At 42.5% G+C, this 24,400-nt stretch overlaps 1 protein-coding gene across 1 annotated transcript in view; it reads right to left on the bottom strand.

Moving 5' to 3' along the window:
- Positions 1-21,234, bottom strand: part of susd6 (sushi domain containing 6) — a 36,184-nt gene extending 14,950 nt beyond the window's left edge. Inside the window, exons 1-2 of the mRNA XM_049589551.1 lie at positions 20,979-21,234; positions 15,101-15,283 (exon numbers count right to left, since the gene is read on the bottom strand). Coding sequence (XP_049445508.1) covers positions 15,101-15,242 — 142 coding nt within the window. The 5' untranslated portion in view covers positions 15,243-15,283; positions 20,979-21,234. The remainder of the gene's footprint in view (positions 1-15,100; positions 15,284-20,978) is intronic.
- Positions 21,235-24,400: the final 3,166 nt, after the last annotated feature.

Consider the following 24,400-nt stretch of genomic DNA (forward strand, 5'->3'; position numbering starts at 1 on the left):
ACTTTTACCTTAAAACAGGTAAACGTGCACCCCGAATAAATACATTTGTAATATTTGTTGCATTAGTGATATTTGAACACTGCTGTTACAGTCAGAACAGGAAGCAGACAACGCTGCAGTGTGTTTACTCACATGTGCACAGGCATCTGTTTTTGAGACAATGGCGATGCAAATTAACTTGTCTGACTGCGGGGTGAAAAGTTCAACTGAACTGTCAATATCATAAAAACCACATGTGTGCAAATTGATTTAAATGAGTCCAAGCATCACTGAGTGATGGAAATTTATACTACAAAGCAAGTACAACTTACACCTCGATAAGTGACGCATCAACTCTACTAGCTCAAGGTAGCACATACTACAGGACCACAAGGCTAGACAAGCGCCAGAGCTCGAAGCAACACAAGAGCACAGCTCAAGGACATAATGAGGTGATGGCTGCGGGAGCTGACACACCCACTGATGGGCTGCTGAACGCCACCATTCACAAGATTAATGCCACCAATCCTTATCAAACTTTTTAACACGCATTTTGTGTTCTGAAAAATGAGGAACCCTTTATGTCCTTGCTTCATCTGCTGGATCATAAACTACAAAGAATTGTGTTTGTAGGTTGGTTAAAATGACACATCTGAGATAGGTCTCCTAAGTCCTTAAATTCAAAGTGACTAGATTGGTCCATCACGAGATACAAAATTAGAACGTTTAAGTTAAATAAACTTCAGGTATCATACATACATCTTGCTTTAAACCAATTGACAGTGAAGCTATAAACACTAAATTATTAGGCGAGTAATAGTGTAACTGCAAAATGTGATACAAGGTGTATATGAGTGAGCCTCCTTCTTTCACATATACACAAACATCACAGATGAGCTTTCAGTGACAGACACTTCACAGAGTATGAGGTGACACGACTGGCTGCGTGCTGACCTGGGTGGGTGACACGGGACTGTAACATAGGATGCTTAATGTCAGGTTGAGCGATACTAGCAGTGTCATATTCGACAGCGAGCGAGTGAGAAGTCGTCATGCTGTAACACTGACACACAGCTCGTTTCTGCTTTCATATCCTGCCCTCTCACAACAGCTGAGAACTGACTCAAAGAGAACAGCAGATTTTGTTAAACAGGGGGAAAGGTTATGGGAAAGAAAATTCGGAGGAAAAAAAAAACAGCTTATGAAGGTGGACTTGTAATACTGTAGGGCAGAAAGAATGCAGAACAAAGCTGAAACCTCAAAGCATGAAACCCATTTTTTCAAAAAGCGCCGTTGTTCCATCTCCAGGGCTTCTGAGGGAAGGTGGAGGGACCTAAACGTGGAGGAAGGGGGGAGGAGGCGGAGGAGGATGAAGAGCAGGGAGGCAGTGTGAGGGTGGTGCCGGCACATTTATACAAAATCCTGAGTACACACAGATACAGGCGGACAGTTTACTCACTATGCAAGTGTAGGTTGCAAGTGTCCCAAGGCGCCTTTGTAAACAACGGGTTTGTGTTACTCACTGACATCCTATCTGTGTTGAGAATGCGTGTGTGTGGATGGTTAGGGGTAGGAGTGTCAGGCGGAGCGGTGGGCACTCATATCATCACCCCACACTCCTAAAAAAGGCCAACCAGTGTCCGTATTGTACACTGGTGTCAAAGCCAACAGTGTCATTTCTACAGTAAACAGGAAGCTTGCCAGAAAACACGAGAGTCAAGCAGCTGTGGGCTCCCAAAAGAGCCTTTCCAGAGAACTTCACCGTCCGCTTGTCACATCTTTTCTCACAGCTGCAACACACAGAAACAAACACACACGCTGCTGCATACACCCAGGGTGAAGGAAGTCTCTGAACAGACAGAAACATCCTCCCTCTCCCCACCCGTTCCTCCCCTGCTGTTGCAATGCATTTAGCAAGCCACGTGTGCTGCCATTACACCCCATTGTCCCTGCTCGCTGAGGGACGGGGCACGGCGACAGATTTAAGCAGCGTGCCTCCGAACAGGACAACAGACAACTTTGCATTTGAAGGGTTAAATATGCATGTGAGACCACAATGGGTGAAAGCAGGAGGTGGGGGGTATCACCATTGTGTGACCCTCTTTCCAACCCCAAAGATACAAGCATACACACACACTGCCCTCGGGTAACAGATGGGAGGATGTTAGCGAAGGCGAACAGTGAGCTCCCCCTTCTCTTTTCTTCACCCGCACTGCTGAGGACAGCTGGGAGGCAGACATTCCTTCTTCTCAGCTTTCAGAGCAAAACAAAAGAGTGTGTGGGACCCCTCCCACACACACGTGCATGTGTTCAGACAACCCCCCCCAAAAAACTGTCAATGCAACTGTGGGCTGATCATATTTCAGCAGCCTGGGCTTGCTAGCCAGCGGAGGTATGAGTGCTGAGCCTGGGACATTTGTTGAAGGTGAAAGTCAGGGAGATAATCCCAACCCTGCTTACCAGGGCTGGCACGCTGATATGTTGGTAGTACCACTGAGGGGAGGGCAGCTCAGGTCCATTGAGAGCTGTAATAGTATGGAAATTTTTTAAAACTGCAGCGAGACAAAGCTTAGTCTGCAGCTGGTGTATCTGTTCTGGTGAACTGATCTTAACCTGCATGCTCAGACTGTTTGGTGAACAGGTTCACTGCAATAGCACAGCACACTCTGTACTACAGACAACACAACAGCGAGGAGGAAAGCTATTTTAAATGGAGCAGTCATACACCAGAGAGCAGGGAGACTTACAGCAGGATTTAGGATGTATGATTATGGTGGTTTATATTAGACACAAAGAGGCAGGGAGAAAAAAACGGGTGTCCCGCACTTTGCATTACAACTCCAATGATTCAACAATGCGGTCACTGTTACAGCCATCATCACCCTGATACACTCCAAATGAACTTTGATAAAGCAACTGCTCTTGCTAGTCACCGAGGGAAAAAACAAATGGCAGCAAGTGTGTAACCTCTGAACACATGCAGACCACTCTGCTGAGAGAAGTGATATGCTGTTTGTTGTTAACAGTGGTTTCTTACCATAGACTGTATTGAAATAATGAACGTCACCCACTGGTTTGTGAGCTCCCATTTTAAAGATTCGAGTTTGCCATTTTGGCCGTCATTATCTTGGATTTTTGGAGCCAGAATTGCCGCTCAGTTCCTACACGCTGTCATACCGTGCAGTGGTCTTCTAACAAAAACTCTAGACAATGTCTTGGTTTAGTCGAGGGGCAGGACATCATGCGGACTGCACTGCGGTCCTGTGGCTGGTTCTTAATTTTGTCATCAACAACAGAGTTTCTTGCTGTTTCTTTAATTTGTCTGACGATTTCAGCTTGGCCCTTATCAACAGAGGTTCCCCAATCATGTGATCTCTCCAGTTAGACATTTTTGTTCCCATCTTAGTGTACATGACTGTTCATATTCACTGTCACATGTTTGCTTTTTCCAGTTTCAAGAGGGCCACAAGATAGGATTATCATAAACTCACCCACTCACATGTTGTGAATTCTAGGGACAATTACCTGCTCTATTCACACGTGCGCTCAATCAGACAGGACACAGGTGTTGCACTAGAGAGCTGGAAGGATAAAGTCTGTTTAATGACTGATTCAGCTGATTCGGACATGTGTATTCTCATGTACAGCTCCTCTGTGTAATGTCTAGATAAGTCTAGTTTTGCAGTGCATGTGTGAAAGGAGCTTATGTTCAAAAAAAAACCATATAGGCTAGTGCAGTTTTCTGTCACCTCAAAACACAACACAGAGTACTAAAAACTGACACTGCTACCAATCACAAAGGGAAGCTGATCAAAGGACGTACTTGTCACAAGCAAGTGCAGATACTTTAAGTGTTGCTGTTAAGGCTGCCTTAGGTATAATCCAGGCATTTTTTGATAGATCTTATCGGCTGTATATTTCAAAGCCTGATCCTTTTCTGAATCTCTGTTTGTTCCTTGCAGAGCAACTGCTGTTTCTATAAACACAGTAGTGAGCATACAACCACACAAGAACGCAGCCAGCAATTTCAATTCACACATAAATGTGCATTAGCAAGAGTGTTAGATGCTGAATATTTAAAGGACTTGGATCTGGAATGGACACAAAAGAAAAGCTTGATGAGAATATCTCCACTCCCTGGTATCTCTACATCAGTCCAACTGAGCAGAGTAGAAAAGCCAGGATTAGCAATGGCCTCCACCTTTATTTGGCAGGAACAGCAAAACATTCCCAAGAAAAAATATTAAGCTCCTGGGAAACTATCCATTGGCCTCAAGTAAAAGCCAAGCAAGCCACGTCAAGACGAGTTGGACAAAACTGCTGCTGGATTAAACTGAACTTAAACTGATACCTGTGAATATACTGTCATACTGAAACCTAACATGGTGTACAGTAAAAAGTTAAGTTGAGGAAGTGCAGAAATTCTGGAAGACAAATTTAACTTGAGCCAGAACTACTTGATTTTGGGGGATTTCCTTGTCAGTAAGGAAGTCCAGTGAGAGTTACCAACAAAATACTGTTTATCATCACGAAGAAGACACAAAGTACTGTTTATATTGTAGACTAGACTCACAGCACTGCGAACAGTTTGTGGATGGATACACAGAAATTAAATTCCATCATCCAAAGCCTAGATGGGCCTACTGCCAGTAAGAAAAGCACGGCAACATCACCTACACTACCTTGTAACTTGCAGTGAGTGACTGAGAGTGTGAAAGGAAGCACAGCACAATAAACAATATAGTTACTTACACGTACTGAAATTAATGATGTAGTGTTGTCATGACACTGGCATTTCTAATTTCAATACAAAACCTTGAAAAATATTGATATTTTTTCGACTATTTCTTGGTTAGAAGCAGAGATGAGCCAAATGACTGTGGCTAACACTGACGATAAGAGAGAGCAAGAAAAAGCAGCTGGTACCAGTGTATAATTATTACTATGGAAAATAATTGTTAAACCATTTCAAATATTCAGATTCGATAAGTATCGATAAATTGACATTTTGGACAACGCTGGCTGTAACTTAGAAGTCATCCTGCCTGACTCATTCCCAACTGCCATCTACAGTTAATAACAATGGCTCCAGCCCACACACATAAACACAAGCTGTTAAAAATAACATGACTTATGCAGCTGAAAGGATTAGCATAACAGAAAATTAACCAGATCTCCAGTTATTTATCTATTAAAAAAATATTTGCAGGCTGCAGCTTCACAAATGCGAAGGTTGCTCACACTACCCATTATGAATTGATTATTTGACCTTCCTGGCAAAGATTCCTTTAGACCCTGATAGCTTGTGATGTCCATTTGTTATTACTAAGGATGCACCAAATATTCAGTAACTGAATATATTCGGCCGAATATTGCAAAAAAACCACACATTTGGTATTCGGTGGAATAAGTTAAAAGCAAGGCCGAATAATAGCGGCGTGTTTTGATAACGCAATCAAACAGCGTGCCGTGACGCGTGGAGTAAAAAGTCGGTAGTGTGGCAATCCGTCCCTCACTGCACATTTGCGACTAAAAATAGTTTTGAGCGAGCAAAACAGGCTTAAATCATTCAGCACGCTGTGCTAGCAGCCTACAGATTTCAACCACCAGCAGAAACGAAAGGCGAATCCCACCGATTGTGGGTTGAACAGGGGTCAGAGACACAGACAGTAATGTATTCCTGTCAAATACGGCGGCCATCAGCTTACCGGCGTGTGGACTGCCCAGAAGTACCTGAACAGCCGAGCCAGCCGAACACAGGTATGTGACGTGTCAGAGGAGAAACGAGCCGTTCACGGCCCACAAACCTCACCGTTCTTTACTTATGAAGGGGAGGAGGGTGGCTGGTTGATTCTTATTTTATTTATTTATTTTATTTTGATCCCCCCTATGTTAATCACTTATTGATGCTGTTTTTGAAGTATGAATAAGTCAATAAGTAATTTATTCCATTGAAATATCATTGATGTAGCCTATAATAGAAAAGTAATTTATCTTTTCATAAATGACAAAAGGCACATCTGTCTCATTTTCGCTGTGGTATCGTGATACTACTCAGAACCATGATATTTTCATTGGTATCGTACAGTGGGATCCAATTTTGGTACCGTGACAACACTAATCTGGAGGGGGTTCATCTGCAAAAACGAATGAAAAACTAAACAACGATATTCGGTATTCGGTACTCGGTATTCGGCCAAGCTTTTAATATTATTCGGCTTTGGCTTCGGCCACAAATTTTCATTTCGGTGCATCCCTAGTTATTACTTTCAAATTAAATATAAACTCAAAGATTAATTTATACATCTATAGGCTTATACAAATACATATGCAAATAAATATAGATATGACATACGAAGCAATGCACGCTTCCCATAAATCCCGACACAATTATCCAAATGGACTCCTGTGTAGCCTGTACAAAGACCTTTGCTTCGTGGCTGCTGCTTATTGCAGAGAGCTGTTTACAGATGATGTAATAAGGACAGAGGGCATTAGAGTGGAGCCACGCCAACTGGCCACTAAACATCTCAATGCTCCATCTAATGGACTGTCTACAGTTAGAGGGATGAGACTGGACAGAGCAAAGCAAAAAACAGGGACTAATGAGAGGTAGACAGAGAACAGTGAATGTTAATTACAACATACTGCTGGCTAAAATGAGACTAACTGTATTCTAGCTGTGTCAGGAGGGTGGTGCAGAAACTAGAGAGGCCATACTTTAAGTGAGGACCCAGGGTCAGGCCTACGAGTCAGCAACTGTGCTCCGTACTGAAGTGTCTTTAAGAAAGGCATTTAATCTCTAACAGCTCCAGGGGTGCTGTTCTGAACCAAACTATGCTCCGACTCCCCTCTGGAGTGAGATCAGCTAAGAATCATGGGTTGTGAAGTGTCATCTCCTCTCCTCCCCTTATTTACAATCTCCATTAAACATGTACTGAAGCAGTAACGGCCGAAAATGAGACAGCAGTGATGAAGCCGTTTCTGCTGAAATGCAGTCCGCTAAAGAGAAACAGCTGTACGCCACCTCCACCCCATGACAACAAGCAACACATATGCAGCAGGATAGCACATGTACAGCCCAGCCCTTCCCCTCAGCTCAAGTCTGTCACATCAAGTGGTTTATTTTATCTGCAGCCTAAGACTGACTGTGTTTGATTAACCTACTCACACGTTGGATGAGTTATTAATCAAGTAAACTTGTAAAAGTTTTCATGACAGCTACAGATGACTAAAGGTAAAAAGCTGCGTCAACAAATTGAGGGTTTGTGCATGATGCAGAACAGTATTGCCCCATTGCTACTGTCTCTACAGCTGTGGCATGTTGGGACATGACCGTATGTATTTCCACACTGAACTTCAATGTGCATTTCTTCTAAAAGGCCAGTGATATTTCAGTCCAAACATGACAGCTGCCACCCTCGACTGAGCTGTTGTTGTGCTAAACTGACGGTCATCATTTTAAGCACTGTTTTAAAAAAACAGTAAAACTCTTGTTATATCCAGCTGTCAGTACTTTAGTAGCTGCTGTCGAACCTAAGAATTTCTGTGGGTTGGAGTTGTAATTGCCATTTTTAAGATAGTGCTAATGCAAGCCAAACATTTACTGCTGCTGCTTCGCATTAAGAGCACAGAAACTGCTAGAACAGGACTCAAGAGTGAGACCAACAGTCTGTCAAGTGGGGCTAAACATTTTATAGCAGGTCTGTGTGTGGGGTGTTACATTTTACCCCATGCTCATTGTGTGATAGCACCCCTACTCTGTACATCCGTCAGTACTCTCTCGCTCTCTGTTGAGACACAACTTCCAAATATTTAGAAGCCTGGGGTGCACATATCATTACATATCATATATGTTATATCCTTAATATATTTCATTGTAGATTATCAATGTGTTTTCTCACTCACAACCCACGGAAAAAAACAGACCAGAAGCCTAAACTATCGCTGCAGATTGCAAGTTGGCCGCACAGCTCGGCATCACGGCGCGTCCTGTGAGAATAACCCCATTGATAACATCGGCACCGAAAGGAAGCACTCCACGAAAAATCAGTGCAGCGCTCCACGTCCACTATGAATCCCGTGTTACAGGGCCTGAAAGACCCAGCCCAGACCCAACATGACCAGTGGAGATAACTGTGCCACCACCTGTCTCCCCTGTCCTCGATAAGATGGCTAATCCTGATACAGTCTCTCCTTTTTTTTATCTACATAACTGATATGAAGGGTAACACCTAAAATGTTAGGCACAGTGCAAAATTTAAGGTGCACCTAAATGAAAAAGTTAGGTGAAACCACTGTAAAAAGCTAGTCTGAAGCCCTGTGGAAAGTTTTATTGTGACGCAGCTACAGTACCAAGGTTAGCCAACAATTGCTATCTCTTTGGTCTGTAACCAAACTGGGGATGTTGTTCTTCACTTTCAATCAGTGTACAGTTAAAAAATGTCCCAGTGATGAAGAGAAAATGGTAAAAAGCCAAACTGGATAGATGAATAAACCTTTAACTTGTCATCGAGATATCACCTTCTGACCTCCCGTACTGTCCCACAGAAAACCATTCATGCTGTTCATGCGTCACGAGCTCTGACATGGATGCTCGCAGTCTGACACAGCGTGGATGTCTCAACCATTGGCAAATTCAGCATGCGTGTAGGATGCTCTGTGCCTTTATGTGTAAGCTGATGAACTTGTTTGAACAGGATGCTGCTGTTGACTAACGGTGTAACGAAAAAAATCAGCCCACACCATTTCAGTGGGCCTGAAAAACACACATCAAAGAGGAGGGAAAAAAAGACAAGACAGACGAAGGAGGAATGAGAAAATGGGAGACAGAACAGAGTTGTTGTTTTTTTTTTTTTTTTTTTTAAAAGAGAGCGATTAACATGAATATGTACTTTGGCAAGATTTTAAGGAGACAGCTTGACAATGCACATCCACAAAAACACAAAACACAAACAAGAAAGTACAAAGATGGTCAAAAACACAGAATGTAAGCAAAGAAAAAACTAAAGCAAAAGAATGAATAAAAGACTGAATGAGTGAACAGAAGCAAAAGCAACAGAAGACAGGAGGCTGGGGGATATATTTAGCAGCTCATTAGTCAGAGATGTCCTCTACTCAGCAGGCTGGTCCCTCAGATGAGGCCCTTTGGAAATCATTATGACTGCCTGCTGCTTCAGACAACCACACACATTTCACTGGAAAACAATTTACGAACTGCCTTGCTTCTCCCCAGCGTTAATGTAGCTTCCAAATAATTCTCAAGTTCTGGAGAGAGGCCCAAAAACAAAGCTTTGAACAATGCAAAGTAACATGGTGTTTTTAGTAATAACTGCAGATGTTGTAACATCACATCCATCGCATTAGCATAACAAATAACCAGTAACAGCTTGGTTATAAACGCTCCGTACATCTCAACTTATTTTGTGTGTTATCAGATTTGAATGTTGGTGTGTCTGGTGCTGCTAGTGCTACCACTTCCTGTTTTGACATTCATTAACCTTTACTACACAGCACCTGTCACATGCGGACAGATAACAAGATGGTGGCCAACACACAGCACACACACACACACACACACTGAAAAATATCAGGAGAAAAATGTGAAACACTGAGTATCTTGATGTGGAGGAGGCCGGCAGCAAAAAGGGTCAGCAGTGTTAGGTTTAAACAACAAAACTATTTCATTATGGCCGGAAAAAGATTACAGATGTCACTATGCACACAGCTTAGAGTGGCACAAACAGTGCTGGAAAAAGAGGCGGTGTGTAGCTAAAAAGCCCCCTGCTTTGAGTAGCACAAACGGTGCTGGAAAGACGGCAGTGTGTTGCTAACAAACAACCAGCTTTGAGTGGCACAAATGGGGCTAGAAAGGCAGCTGTGCGTTGCTAAAAAAGCACCCTGCTTTGAGTAGCACATACGCAGCTGGAAAGGCAGCGGTGTGTCACTAAAATGCACACAGCTTAGAGTAGCAAAGACGGTGCTGGAAAGATGGCAATGTATCGCTAACAAACAACCGGATTTCAGCAGCACAAATTGGGCTAGAAAGGCAGCTGTGTGTCGCACCCTGCTTTCAGTAGCACAAACAAGGCTGGAAAGACAGCGCTGTGTCACTAAAATGCACCCAACTTAAAGTGGCACAAATGCTACAACCGATATTGTTGTTTGTTATACACAGACACTAGTCCCCTGGGTTAAAGTCTTGCATTTGTTGGACTATACCATACTGAACTGGTGGACACTGTCCAAGCAGGTTACGCTGATGCCAGGTGAAGTGGCACTGCTGTGTAGCCAACAATAATCCTAGCCACCTGGGATCTTCACCAAGTAATGCAACTGTCTGGTCAACTGTTAACAGTGAATGAAACGGTCTTGTGTCGCCTGTCCGCACTGCAGTTATCCGTTTCTGTGGGGCATTTCTTTGTCTGGTGAGGCGGTTAAAGTTTCCCTTTAGGGCTTGATTGGGTGGGAGAGCTGTTAAGTGGCACAGGGTGAGAGCAGAGAGTGATGGCTCAAGTGATAAACACACAGGTAATGAAAGAGAAAGGCTGATGGATTCGACCAGACTGCTGCTAATGGGCTCTGGTCTCACCTGGCTAATGGCTGGAGCCTTAAAGAGAGAAAGGGAGAGAAGAACAGAGACATCATAGAAGAGTGGCTGTGCTGTGCCCCACATACTCTCTCTCAGACACACACATACACACACTGAGTGAGTTAGCAGTCCTAATTGCAGACTGGTGATCTAGCGTAGATTCAGCTTGCTGTGGTTTGGCCCATGGCTTCCAACACCCCCCTAAAAGCCCTCTTTGTTCTCACATTTCAGAAAGGAGCCAGTAGCCAGAGTATTGCTTTACTCCTTCCTACCTGCAAACTGCCATGCTAACAGGACTTTAGGGGACTATTCTGAAGAGTTAATTGCACAGGACCCATTGCTTCCCCCCCTCGGGCTGCGCTGTTTGTATATCCAGCCTATCTAGCAAACTTTCTGTGAGGGCTGGAAACCAACAATGTGCATGCAGACACAAACACACACACTTTTGTTTGGCTTCAGAGGGCAACAAGTTTCAAAGACTACAGCTGTTTGAAGACGCCTGAAGTAGGGCATGGCTCATTCAGATATTTTCCTCTGTGGTCGGAGCAATGACGCTATGCTAGCCACTGGAGTCTACTCTGTTATTAAAAAGAACGAGGGAGTTGTCGAGTCTCTTTCCTTGAGCTCGACTTTCGAGAAAAAAAACATCCTCACATCCTTGGGTTGGTCCTGCACAGTGATGCAAGACCTGCCAAAACAAAGGGATCTGTTTGTGCAATAGGCCTTCATCAGGTGGAGCAAAAATGTATTCAACTCAAGCCAAGAACGGACAACAATCGATTGTCAAAAACAAACACGAATCCCAGAGGAAATTAGTGAGGCAGCTCTCTGCTGCTTCTCTTGCTCTCCTCCCCCTGCTCTTGACTTTACCCTATGACTCCACTTTTCTTCCAGGCCGGGAGAAGGCCATTTCCCGTTCTCACACACCAACATACATAAACGTCACCGCCACACAGAGCACACAGCAGGCTTGTTTGTGGGAGACTTCTGGTCCTTGCTGGCACTTTCCTGTACAGCTTTAACTCAACTTCAGAAGACAATGGGTTTTTAGAGAGCATCGTTTATCTGTTTAAGTGGACCCACAAGGATGGTCCGAGTCTCTTTGCCTCCTGACAACACCGATACAGCAGAAAACACGCCATGTGATTGTGTGAATAGACCCTCTGGCACTCAGAGTTCCCATCTTTACTCTGTCAGTCCTGACTCACTGTCTGGGTCCACTTCCTCTAAAACAAACCACAAAGGCTCACTGTAAAGAACTGACACCATATTAGGAACTGAGCTCCATGCAGCCAACATTAGTGGGATGTCAGATAGACTCAGAAAAGACTTGAAACAAGCGATATTTGCACCGTGCCCTGAAAATCCTCCAGACTGATGCCATTTATCTTGTGCATACACAAAACCCAGAGTGCCGCTTTGTTGCTCTGTTTGTTTACTGGCACCCTGCTTGAATGCAGAAGATGTTTTTTTTTTTTTTTTTTAGCACGTTGCTACTTTTAGTAAAACGTCCTGAATCATTAACACAAATGTAATCATATGCAGTAATCACAAACTCAAATTTGATTCAGCCATTTACATTAGCGCAGCAGACACCCCACTGGTAATCCTGTTTACAATGAGCAGCCGAACAACAGATAAAAAGACATAGCTTGGACTTTGATTGGTTCTAAAAATACCCTGGCCACAGAAGGCTTTGTGACTACTTCCTAAAAGAACGTATTAACAGGTACAAGAAATTGTTGTTGTGACCTTTCTACAGAGACCACGAAGCCACCAATGAGGAAGCTTATAGCTTTTCCTTTCACTGTTAAAAGAACCACAAACGGGAGCAAAGAGTGCCCCGACCTTTACTGTCTATCACCCTGTCTCTCCGTCTTAATTCACATCACTTGAAGGCCAAATTTCTTAAAAGAGCAACATCCACAAAACACCAAAAGTGACACACAAACCTCCATGGACTAAAAATAGAGGTTTGATGCAGCTCTGTGTTGTCTCTGATGTTCAGAGATTTTGCTCTAATATGCAAATGCTGTACAGTATTTCTTTTTTTTGGTATCCATTTCTATTCATATTGCACGCTGCTATTTGTATGAGTCTGGAATAAGCCTGTCAGCAGTGATGAAATTTCATATTCATGTAAATTTCCAGAGCAATCTCCATCCCTGGAACACGTTAAGGGATTACCTATGTGAATTATGTATGCTGAGCAGGAGAGAGAAGCAGGACGGTGAACAGGAGAACTAATAACATGAGGACCTTAAATATGCCTCACCTTTATGATAATTTGTCTAATTATAGATTTATTTTCATACTTCCATGCTGTAAATGCTGCAATGCCTGTCTTGGTTGTTTTGGTATTGTGACTGCTGTGTCTGCTGTGATTTATATTCACTTCCCGGCTGTGTCCTCTGCCTTCTGCTGCAATGAAGAGAACCCTTTCCTTATCAATAAGCATTAAAGTGTCATCTTGTCTTGTATGATCAGGACTTAGATCGGTAAAATCCTCTTGCATTTCATTCTGTTACTTCTGTTATCATGGAGCTACAACTCTAAATCTTTCATTCCTCAGTATAACTGGCTTGTGATGTGTGTTTAAATATTCATGCTACACTGCCTGAATTGAGAACGCCCTCATCAGAAATCACAAAATTCTGTACTCAATCATCATTAACAGGTTAGTGAGGAGGTTTACTTCAATACAGATTAGCTAGAAGCATTATCCTGCATTCATTTAATGCAGGAGAGCAATTATCAAGTGCTTAACACCACATTGAAGAGCCCGAACTGTTGAACCATGAGTCAGCATGAATACTGCCCTGTGTACAATAAGGAAGTAATTGTGCTACAAATACACTGCTATGACAACGACTAAAAATAACCCCTGTATCATTGTCAGCTCACTCATAGAATTTTCCATTATATTCTTGAAAACTAACATAACTACAACATAAAATTAATGCAAGTGTCTGTATGAAAAGAAAAGAGACTATGTTTAAAAACATGAATGTAACATTTGAATGGGCGTGTTGTCCATGAGGATTTTTTAAAGCATCTATTGAGATTGAGACCAAGCAGTTCATGAATCATCTTTAAACAAGCCAGTTGAAAATAGTCTAGAGAACTATCTGTCCTTTTCCATCAGTTGACTGGCAGTCTTAAAGGCGCAGGTGCATCATGGGAACTGAAGAGAAGCACTCGAGTGCACATTTGTTCCTTGTAATGTGCCAACTGTCACGAACATGGTCAATAGAGGGTCTGTCTTTTAGTGCATGGAGTCACAGAACTTTAAGGTACAGCCTTTTCCTGTGCGTTAAATGCATAACATGCACGGATAGCGCGAGTATGCGGCGCACACACAAAAAAATAACACATACACACACAAATACAGTACACAGAGCACGTGGGCCGGGGATTTGAGGACACATCTCCTTGGTATTGGTAGGCAGTGTATGTGTGTGAGTGTGTTGGATGCAGAACGTGAGCGTGATACCAGCCCCTCTGGGCTCCACATGAATCATGTGTATTACATAAGACAGAGAGAGAGATGATACCATTGGGATCAGCAGTGCCCTCCCCCTGCCCATCCACCCATCTCTCTCCCTCTATTCCTTCTGTTACTGTTTCTCACACAGATTCATTTATTTAAAAGGCATTCACGAAAGTTAATCAATTAAAGCTTTAAAGCATCTCGGGGCCTTAAACCTCCCCTCACACACACACATTTCCTTATTCACACATACACAGTCTGCCTGCCTCCTCTCTGTGGCAAGGACATCTGGCACATTTCACAAGCTGGCTATGTGAGGGTAGTGTGTGTGTGGGAAGGCGTGTGTGTGTGTGTGTGTGTGTGTGTGTGTGTGTGTTTGCGTGGGGGGGGAGGGGGACTGGAACATTGAACGGCTAAAGTGAAAGGAAAGCTGGCACAAGTGACGGAGTTCAGTGAGTACATTCCATTAACATTGTATTATTTTGCAGGGAACAAAAAGAGCACAAGCTTTATAGGTCCTGTGGTTACCTATGTTCACTTTAACCTCCACGTGTGAACCAGATTTCCCTGCACAAGACCACAATCAAAAAACCTGATACCTTACATTCAAAATGACTAACCTAAGATCATAACCTGATCTGAAGGTTATTTTGGGGCATTAACCAAAGCTCGCTAGCTGTGCTAAAAGCTCTCAGAGGACACTAAATGTCACGGCTGATAAAAACCTTATGACAGCAATGTGACCGCAGACAACATTATCTCTCTGTTTCACTCGATACAGCAGACGAAAACGGTTGTGACTCATTAGGGGAGTGAATAGATTTACAGAGTGGGTGGGATTGAAGCAGAGCAACCTGACCGACCCAAGGGTAAAGCGAGCCAATTTAATCAAACTGACCTGCAAGACAGAGGGGAAAATAAGCTCAATCAATTCACGAGAGACGGGCGAAGATGGCGGTTTAGTCGATGTGTATCATGTGGGAGCGGAGACAGAGAGGGGGAGAAAAAAAGATGTGTGTGTTTGTGTGTCTGCGTCTTACCTGATGCGTGACCATGAGGGAGCAGGGTGAAGAGGAGGAGAAGCGCGGAGGCAGCCAGCCTGTGGGCTCGAGAGGAGGAGGTGGAGGAAGAGGAGGAGGAGGACAGGGCTCTCGTCTGAAACGCTACCATTCCATCGCACATCTTTTCCTCCGGCGACCAGAGAGAGTCCTCTACGGCTTAACCTGTCCAGGCCACATAGAGAGGGAGGGATAGAGAGGGAGGGGGGAGGGAGGACGCGGATTACTATCAACATTCAGCGAGGATTATGTAACCAAAAGCAACACAGAGAGACAGGAGGGAATAGAGTGAGAGTGCTCTAATGACTGTATGGGAAAGAGAAAGTGACAGAGAAAAGGCCCTCTCTGCACATCATCAAATAGCAGTTGGTTTACTGATAATAACAACGTCAAGAACGACTCTGTGTATTTCCTCTTCTCGCGCAGATCCTTAAACAGCATCCTGCTATTTAAACCACCCCCCGGGCAGACAGACGGCAATTCCCAGCGCTCTTTTTTTAAAAACCACCAGTGGCAGCAGCAGCAGGAGAGATCCTCTGATCTCCCCTCGATCCCCACTTTTGGCTCTGACACAAGATCTAACTAAATAAACCAGCCATTACACTCTGCTGTAGATGATGTAACAGGGAAACAGATCCCTGCTGCTGATGAGGTAGGAGCATTAGGGGGAGAGAGGCTAAAAGTGTGTGTGAGAGAGTCAGCGCAAAACAAAACAGTGATTACAACTGCAACTTCTGCAAAAACTCGTGACGGTACGGAGAGGAGCCTGCGTTTTACCGCAGCTTTATAATTAAATAAGTAGAAGTTCAATAAGTTTCAGGCTGCTCCCTTGTGTTTGGGCAGCAGTAGTTGTTAGCACATTTGCTATCTGGTCAATATTAGTTTTTTATGTATTCTTAAATGCACATACACTAAAGCTCTGTAGCAGGGATTCCTCAAATGCAGCTATTAAAGTGTTGCAAAAAAAGAGGGTACAGTACTTTACAGTTGAATGATAAACAGATGCCATACCGCCGTCTGCTCAGCTGTGATCCTACTCTGCCATATGCTGCACACGGTTATTAGCAGCAGAGTTTGATGGATACATTATGTAAAGACAACTTCATCAGATGCTACTTTCTGAAATGTCTCCTGTACTTTTTAGCCACTCATATGGCCAACACATTGATTGTAAAGTATTTTTTATATCGGCCAAAAAAAGCAGCCTAATAAGCTTTTGTTTTGTACCTTGCACCAAATGTTGCTGTTCCATTTCTCTATGTTTTACCTACAAAAAGTGGTATCTGTTGTAAATGTCTGCAAAAAACCTTAAAAGGTTAACGATAAATCAAACACTGCACTCCCAAAACAGCTGGATGACAGCAGAGAAAAGCAGGGGAGGTGATGAAGAGTTTCTGTGAGACACCTTTAAATCAATGGGAGGAAAAACACAGACAACAACACCCCCATCCTCTCTTCGCATATCTCTTTCCATGATGCCAACTTAAGTAACTTCCTTAAAGCACTGAAGGTTGATTGGGGGGTAGATACAACGAGATGCGCACTGTCATTACATAAATGAGATGCAGGTGCACGCAGTCCTGGTCGTGTTTCTACAGATAGATTGGGATGATGTAGCAGTAGTTGCATTTTGTGCAGAACTAGCTTGCTGGCAGCCAGCATATCCTCAAGAGAGGGCAGAGGGCCCATTACAGTTACACAAGGCTGCTGAGCTAATGGCTACAGTAATGGCATGGTTGCACTTAGAGAGCTGCGAATGTGATTGCAGATCTGCTGCGTGGCCACTGGCACTGCCACAGACGAGCCAGAACTACAGTGATGAGGGAAGGAACTGTAAACACACGTGCACATATGTGGTTGTTTTTGTAACACACTGCCTGTGCTTTCACATCAGAGTGTCCTGCACTGGGCTGCATTTTATATGACCATTATTGGCAAAACATTTCCAACACACACACACACACACACACACACACACACACACAAACAAACAAACAAACAGCAGGGCCCCCTACTGCCTGCCACCTTTCTAATGTCCCCTAGAGTAGGATGGAGACAGATACCTGCATGTGGCGCATGCCAGTGGGAGAGAGTGACGTAAGCCAGATTTGGCAGGACAGTCTGGGTACTGCATTGAGCCAAAGGGCAGACAGTCAAAACCACATGCAGGGAACGTGTGCCAGCCATTTGATCCATAGACACTTACTCATTTGTCCATGTTGGGATCAGCGCGCTGCTGTTAAGGCCTAGGTTACAGAGAGGCCCTATGCTAACTCATATGATGTCCTCACTATGAACATCTTAGAAATATCAAGGACAAACAAAAGTCACAGGCAGGACAAAAAAATGACATGTTTGGCTCAAAGGCACTTTTTGGGATGTAAATAACCACTTGGGATGGCATTTATAATGCAGGGCTGACCTCCTGAGAAAGCCAAGGGCAAAGTATTGACCGGCCCGTGCGTTTCCAAAGTGAAAACTTAAGCAGAATTAGCTTAATTGCTTTCACTCAGGAGTGTCTGAGAAAGGACAAAGTCATTAACTCTGTGCTAAGGTATCCCACAAAATACAGCATTCCAATTAGCTGCAACAACATAGCTTGGAGCCTGAAATGAAGTTTTAGCAGGGCTTTTAATGCGCTGACTGTAAGCTTGAGCATTTAACTGATTAATAACACATCAGGCAGTTTGACAGCAAAAGCACAGAAATACTTCAAGTTTGGATGTCAACTTTCTAACTTGCAACTGTGTGGGCCTCCTGTCAGATACTGCCAAAGATGTCAGGCTTGACAGATCACATTAAAGGGCGTGCTGCTATTCTGAACTTCAAGAGATTTTGCGTCTGCGTTTCCTGGAACAAAATTTGGTGTCAAACCACGTAAACAAACACTTCCTGCTGGCAGCTGCATGCAGCCAGGTAACATCAGCTTGCACAGATCACAATTCAGGGCTTGTAGTGCCATTTCTATAAGAACAGTCAAACAATGCAGGTTAAATATCTATCAGTATCATTACAATGTCATTCTTAATGGCTGACATTAGAGCCATCATTGCAGTATGACTACTCATAGTTATATTAGTGTCACTGGAATGGGATAAATCTAATCACACTTGAAGCACCATCAGAGGGCTACTGACAGGAATACAAATACATGCAGAAAGCAAAAATCATTAAGGCTGATTTAACAGACTAAAAAACATGCAATGACACGAAACATGACAGCCCATACACACAGATGTTGCAAGAAAGGCAAAAGTTACCTGGCTTCATACACACAGGAAATGGATTTGCCATTTTCTCCATTTTATATCATTATAATCTTAATATTTTGGGGTTTCTAACAGTTGGTTAAACAAACATGCAAACTGAAGATGTTACCTACTCAAAAAAAAATATCAATAATGCGAATCATCATTAGCTGCAGGCCCAAATGACATTGCTAAAAATAGCAGTGTTTTGGCCCATTTCATTAAGAAATTTGAGTTTTTTCCAGCATAAATACACTGTCTGTTTGGTGCTCCACTGGGGAAAAAAACTATGCAACCCTCCACTTCAGACACCAGTGAGACAACCAGCCAGCCAGCAGGCTGCTACTGCAGTTTTTCAGCTGCCCGAGGCTCCTGGAATGCAAAGGGAGCCAAGGAGAGCAGCAGCACAGGCATGTGTCCGGGAACAGAGAGCACTCAGTGTGCCAAAGAAACAGCCGGGAGGAGATTTCCACCCGATAGGCCCCAATGCTACTGCTTCTGGTAGAGCCTGCCTGGGCCAGCGGAGGGAGCCCAGAGATGGGGCTCTGCATGGCAGCACAGAAAGGACCCTTTGTTATGAAGTATTCTGTAGTGTTAAGCCCCACAGCGCCCGAGCATCCCTCTGTACTGCCGCAAGGAAGGGGACACAAACACACAGAAAGATGGAGAAAAAAAAGAGTGTAAAGAAAGAACATAAGGAGAGAGAGGTACGATGAAACAAGGGAAACACTGTCGTATGTTTTGTTGACAGTGGTGAAAGGTGGGGAAATCTGAGAATGGGATTGAAGCCAAGCACAGTGTTCTTATCTTTGCTCACAAGATGTTTTCTCTAAGCTATGTTGTCAAACAGAAAAAGCCTCTGAATGCTGGACCGGGAGTTATAAAAATCTCACCGCAGTCACACAATGGGTTTTAAATTGAGAACCATTAAAGCTGCCCATTGTATTTCTGCTCGTTTCTGCGTGAAAGACCGGAGTGTGTACAATGTGTCAAGACAAAACAAGTCAATCTGAACAATGGCGGTCAAATGAGTGATTGTGACACCTAGAAAAAATTAACTCAAACATCTTGAGGTTTCAAGCCATAAAAAGTAGAACTCAAACTGCCCAGCAAAATAAACTATCTCTAAATATGAAAGCAAACATTGTGTACTGTTGCCATCAGAAATTTTATTGGCTGAATTTCTGAGGACAAAGTGGAGTGATGGCTGAGTGCAAACATCATAATGTTTGGTCAGTTTCTAGATTTGTTCGGAGAGCACTGTTCTTCTTGACAAAGTAGCCCACTGTCTGGACAATGCTAAATGACAGTGGGTTTTATATGCGTGGGGGCAGAATACATTTACAGCAATGGCAATAAATTCTGTTAGAGAAGAAAGAACACCTCTAGGGGTGGGTTACGTGGATAAAATCCAGCATTATGGAAAAGTACTTTTATATGTTATGACTATATAGCATCAAATAACAGTCATCTAGGGCTAGATCATCACATTGGTGCAAAAAGTAAACTAAAATCCAACCTTAATGTAAAGTAGGGATCACTACCACCTCAACTCTCACAACAACATGTGGTGCACAACAACGTGATCAAAACATTGGTTAGCCTTATATTAGACACAGCCCACCAAACTATTTGCTCAGAGGGAACATTAGTCCCAGATACTTGACTTCATAAACCCTCAAAATGTATTTAATCCTTGTCTCCATTATGATAATATACAACAGCCCACCTTTGGACTTCTCTGCCCTTTGCTGTGGTTAAGTGTCATATCCTCCCCTGCCAACCTAACGAGAAACTCTTACTGGAATAAAGCGAGGGTGTGGGAAATTGCAGTGTTGGGGATATCCGAGCAAGGCAGACCCTCAGAGCTCAATAACACATCCCTGCGACTGCATGAAACGTGGTCAACTGCCTTTATGGCAGCTCTAAAGCAGAGTCACACGCTTCGACACGTGCAACTGTACTGCGAGCTATTTAAACAAAGAGTGTGGTGGGCTGCCAGGACTACACACACACACACACACACACACACACACACACAGGACAAAAACAAAGACACAACCAAAGCAAACCCATTCTAACAATGTAGCTACACACACAGTTGTTAGATCGTTGTTTCACTTAGGCTTACGTTAAAACACCATGTATAATTTGTATATAGTGCGACATGTTTTTTTTTTACTGTACTTGAATGTAACACTACAGTAACGCTACAGCTGTTAACTGTTAGAGACAGGACTAACTAGCTACTACAGCCGGTTTTCCGCTTTTATTGTACCTTTAAGCACTTTGTCAAGCTAATTTATGGCGTCTAATAAAATATTTCAGCCAAATTAATACAGCAGACTTGTCAAAAAGCGCAAATTAACGTTAACAGATAGCTTATTAACGTTTGTCAGCTGACGCGGCTAGCTTGATTAACACTTTAGCTAGTTAGTTTAACGCAAAATTGCCAACTCACTACTCTCCTTGAGGCAGTTGTGAATGTTACGCTAGCGTGAGAAACGTGTTTTTATATTTTTAATGCTGTCGTCGACGAGAGGAAAGACAAGCGCAAGAAAGCTCGTAGTGGCCTGTGTGTGCTTAGCTTGCGAAAAACAGACAAGACTCACCAACGTATAGGTTACCAGCGGCGAGCCCTCCTCTCACTGCTTCACAGTCGAGGCATTAACGCTCGTGAAAAATGGAGACTCCCCAAAACCAGAAAATGGCGAATTAACACCAAATATATAAATAATAATGTTCTCGTCGTCTAGTTCCGTCAGCGCCTCTCTGTTGTTCCCGGTCCGCTCGGCTCGCCAGCTCTTTATTTTAGGTGAGCGGAAACACTCGCTGTGAGAACTCTACCAGCTGCCTCGCTCTCGCGCGGTCTCCATGGCGACCTCATTAGAAGGGCGGATCCTAATCTGTCAAGCCAACCGTGGGGCTCGCCTTCAAAATAAAAGCACGGAGTTTGGTTCGGAGACAAAAGAAATGGACAAAAATAGGAAAATACGCCAAAATTTATGTGTCGCCACTAGAGGCTAAAATTTGCATGTATTATGGTACATGCGTCATTATAGGAAATGTCATAATTATTTTTATTTAATTATTGTTTAATTAATTTATTTTTTAATTTTGTACTTACGATTATTGTGTATTTATTTACTTCAATAGTCTGTCTTTTTAGCTGACATGTTCTTCTATTTCGTTACTTTTTTATTTTTTTTTTTTAAACGTATTTATTTACTTATTTATCGACGGATCTAAAATGGTCTCTGGTGTTTCCCCACTTCGTTTCCTCAGTTTCGTCAGTTCCTGTTTTTATAAGAAATGTTAGAATTTTAGTCTTTAGCATCACAGTCTCTGAATTTATATCTGCGTGTGTGTGTGTGTGCGTGTGTGTGTGTGTGTGTGTGTGTGTGTGTGTGTTTTATTGTGTGAAGCACTTTGTGTTGCATTCTTTATGTATGAAAACTGCTATATAAATAAAGTTTGATTGACTGATTAATTAAGAAATGTACAATTATATGTTGTGATTATCCGCAGAGTGGCTCATATGCTCAGCTGTAATAATAGAATATTTAATAAGTAGGCAAACGACCTCCACTTGAAGATCTTAATGAGGCAAACAACCATTTATATGAGCAAAACAATTTGCAAAGAACCACGAATGGCAGCCAAATAATCTTAGAGTTACTTTCTTTGACCTCCTGTGAACTGGCTGCACAAAGACAATTTTAATGTAGCTGATATGATAAAAACATGGCTATTTTTTAACACTTTTTTATTGGGTTTTAACAACGTATAAAAAGTACACATAAAACCTTCAAAAGAACAGGCAGCTGCAGCAGATAATGGCCTAATCAGGGCCCAAACTATTATGACTGGCTACAAGATGTAATAAAAAAATAAAACCATTTTTATAAAGTGAATATGACTTAATTCACATGGAGTTATTAATTAAGTGGGGGTTTAGAGTCTAGCTTTTATTAATTCCAAAAACAGAAGAGTCATTTAATGTGAGTCCTAGTTTCTCAAGGTTGAGACTGACACTTCCCTCAACCACTGAGTCCAGCTTGGTGGTTGAGTTTCTTCCAAAACATGGCTATTTTAATAATTTTGTCACCATATTTAATTATCATTTAACATGCAATGTAAACAAATTCAATTCCAGAGAGGTAAAGGTGAAAAAGACATTAAAGAATGGACTATAGGTTCATGTTTTCACACACTGATGTTTGCACCCTGAGCTTTTATGATGTGTATTGCCTGCTTTTGCATCATCTACATCACTTATCTGAGTACCTATAGCTGTGCCATCTGAACGAACGTTTCTGTGACTGCAGTGTCACAGCCATCTCTATCAGTTCACACAGTCTTAGCTGTTGCTTTTGCTTTTGCAAGGCTGTTTGATTAGATCATCTGAGATGGGTTTTCTTTATAGCTGTTGCTGCTGCAGAGAGCACATCATCACAGCCTGCATATGTATTAGAAGTGCACCTAGATGAGAGGTGTACAGGTCATGAATAAACACACATGTGATCTAAAGGTGCTTGTACGGTACGAGTATATTTCGCTATATGATGTCCAGCACTGCACTGTATTTACACAACCTGCTTGTACGGTAAGCCCATGAGTATATTCCATTAAGTGCTGCGCTGTATTTACACAATGTGCCTGCACATAGAAGATAGAAGAGAATGAGTGGGTGGAATTTCTACTTTCATTCACTGAGCGGGTGAAGGAAGTGAGATCTCTCATCTCACCTAACTGCAGTTCACTCTTCTGCACTGTAACCCTGCGAAACATAATGCGTCACTGCAAAGAAACATCAAAACAGGCAGTCACTTGGTTTTGAAATCCCCAGCTTAAACCTATACACAGTATTTGTATAAGTCACCTCTTCCACATATATGGAGTAATTGTTCTAAAGAAAATTAATGAGTTACTGGTTTTCTGGACCCATAAAATAGGCTATATATAGGGCAGCCAAAAATGTTGACTAGAAAGATATAGTGTGAGTTAAATGTCAGGATAATTTCATCCATATCATATAATAATCTATCCTTTATCCTCGTAGTCATTTTCACTTTACATAGAAAGTAGGTGCCTTTAAGAAACTGCATTCATTTCACGGTTTAGCAAGGTGAGATAAATATTTTATATTGTAATATTCTTTAGACAAGAATTTATGTTAATGGCTCATAGTATTTTGTGGAGGTATTCCTCATATTTTTATGGTTAATAAATTCGTATTTTACATTTTGTCCCTGTTTTTCTTCTACTTTGAAATATTTCCTCTGTTCTCCAAATGTCTAAATAACCTGTCTTTGTGCTTGTTACGATGTTATTGCACTTGGAAAATGGTGCAAAGGTCAACTCAAGTCATATGAATCATTTCATGCAACAGCTGTTGATAGGAAGGAAATTCAAACTCCACCAATGACTAAAGAGGTGCTACTCTAAATATAGAAAAAAATGTGTTTTAAAGTGCCTCAAAGTCCAAACACAGATCACTATCAGGTAGAATCCAAACATGTTATTCAAATAGCACAAACACGATTGCCAGATGTTTACAAGTGTGTTTACATAGCTATTATTAAATCCACTTTTACTTTCACTTTCTCCAGTGTCAGCTGGCTCCCTCCCTGGTCTCTACTTGCACCCCCTCCTGTCTTAATGTCCCTTTTTATTTTGATCCATGAAAGATTCCTCTCCCTTCAGGATCCCAGATGGTTTGAAGTCCTGGCACAGGCCAACCAGTGATTAATTGGATAAAACTCCAGCTAAACACCTTGACATGTCATTGAGTCCTGTAGAAAACCTCTGACAACACATGCAAGGGCCTACCCTTGAGATAAACATGAAGCAGCTGAGCCCAGTGTCCTGCCATTTTGCTCATTAATATGAAAATATATGCAGCAAGGTGGTCCAGCTAATCAGATAATCTATTCCATAGGGGGAGCATGTGATGTAAATGAGTTTCCCATCATGTACTGGTCTTGTCTTACTGTGTTCTTGCTGATAGCACAAGGGCATAGCTACACCCAAA

The sequence above is a fragment of the Epinephelus fuscoguttatus genome, linkage group LG11, assembly GCF_011397635.1.
Source record: "Epinephelus fuscoguttatus linkage group LG11, E.fuscoguttatus.final_Chr_v1".
NCBI lineage: Eukaryota > Metazoa > Chordata > Actinopteri > Perciformes > Serranidae > Epinephelus > Epinephelus fuscoguttatus.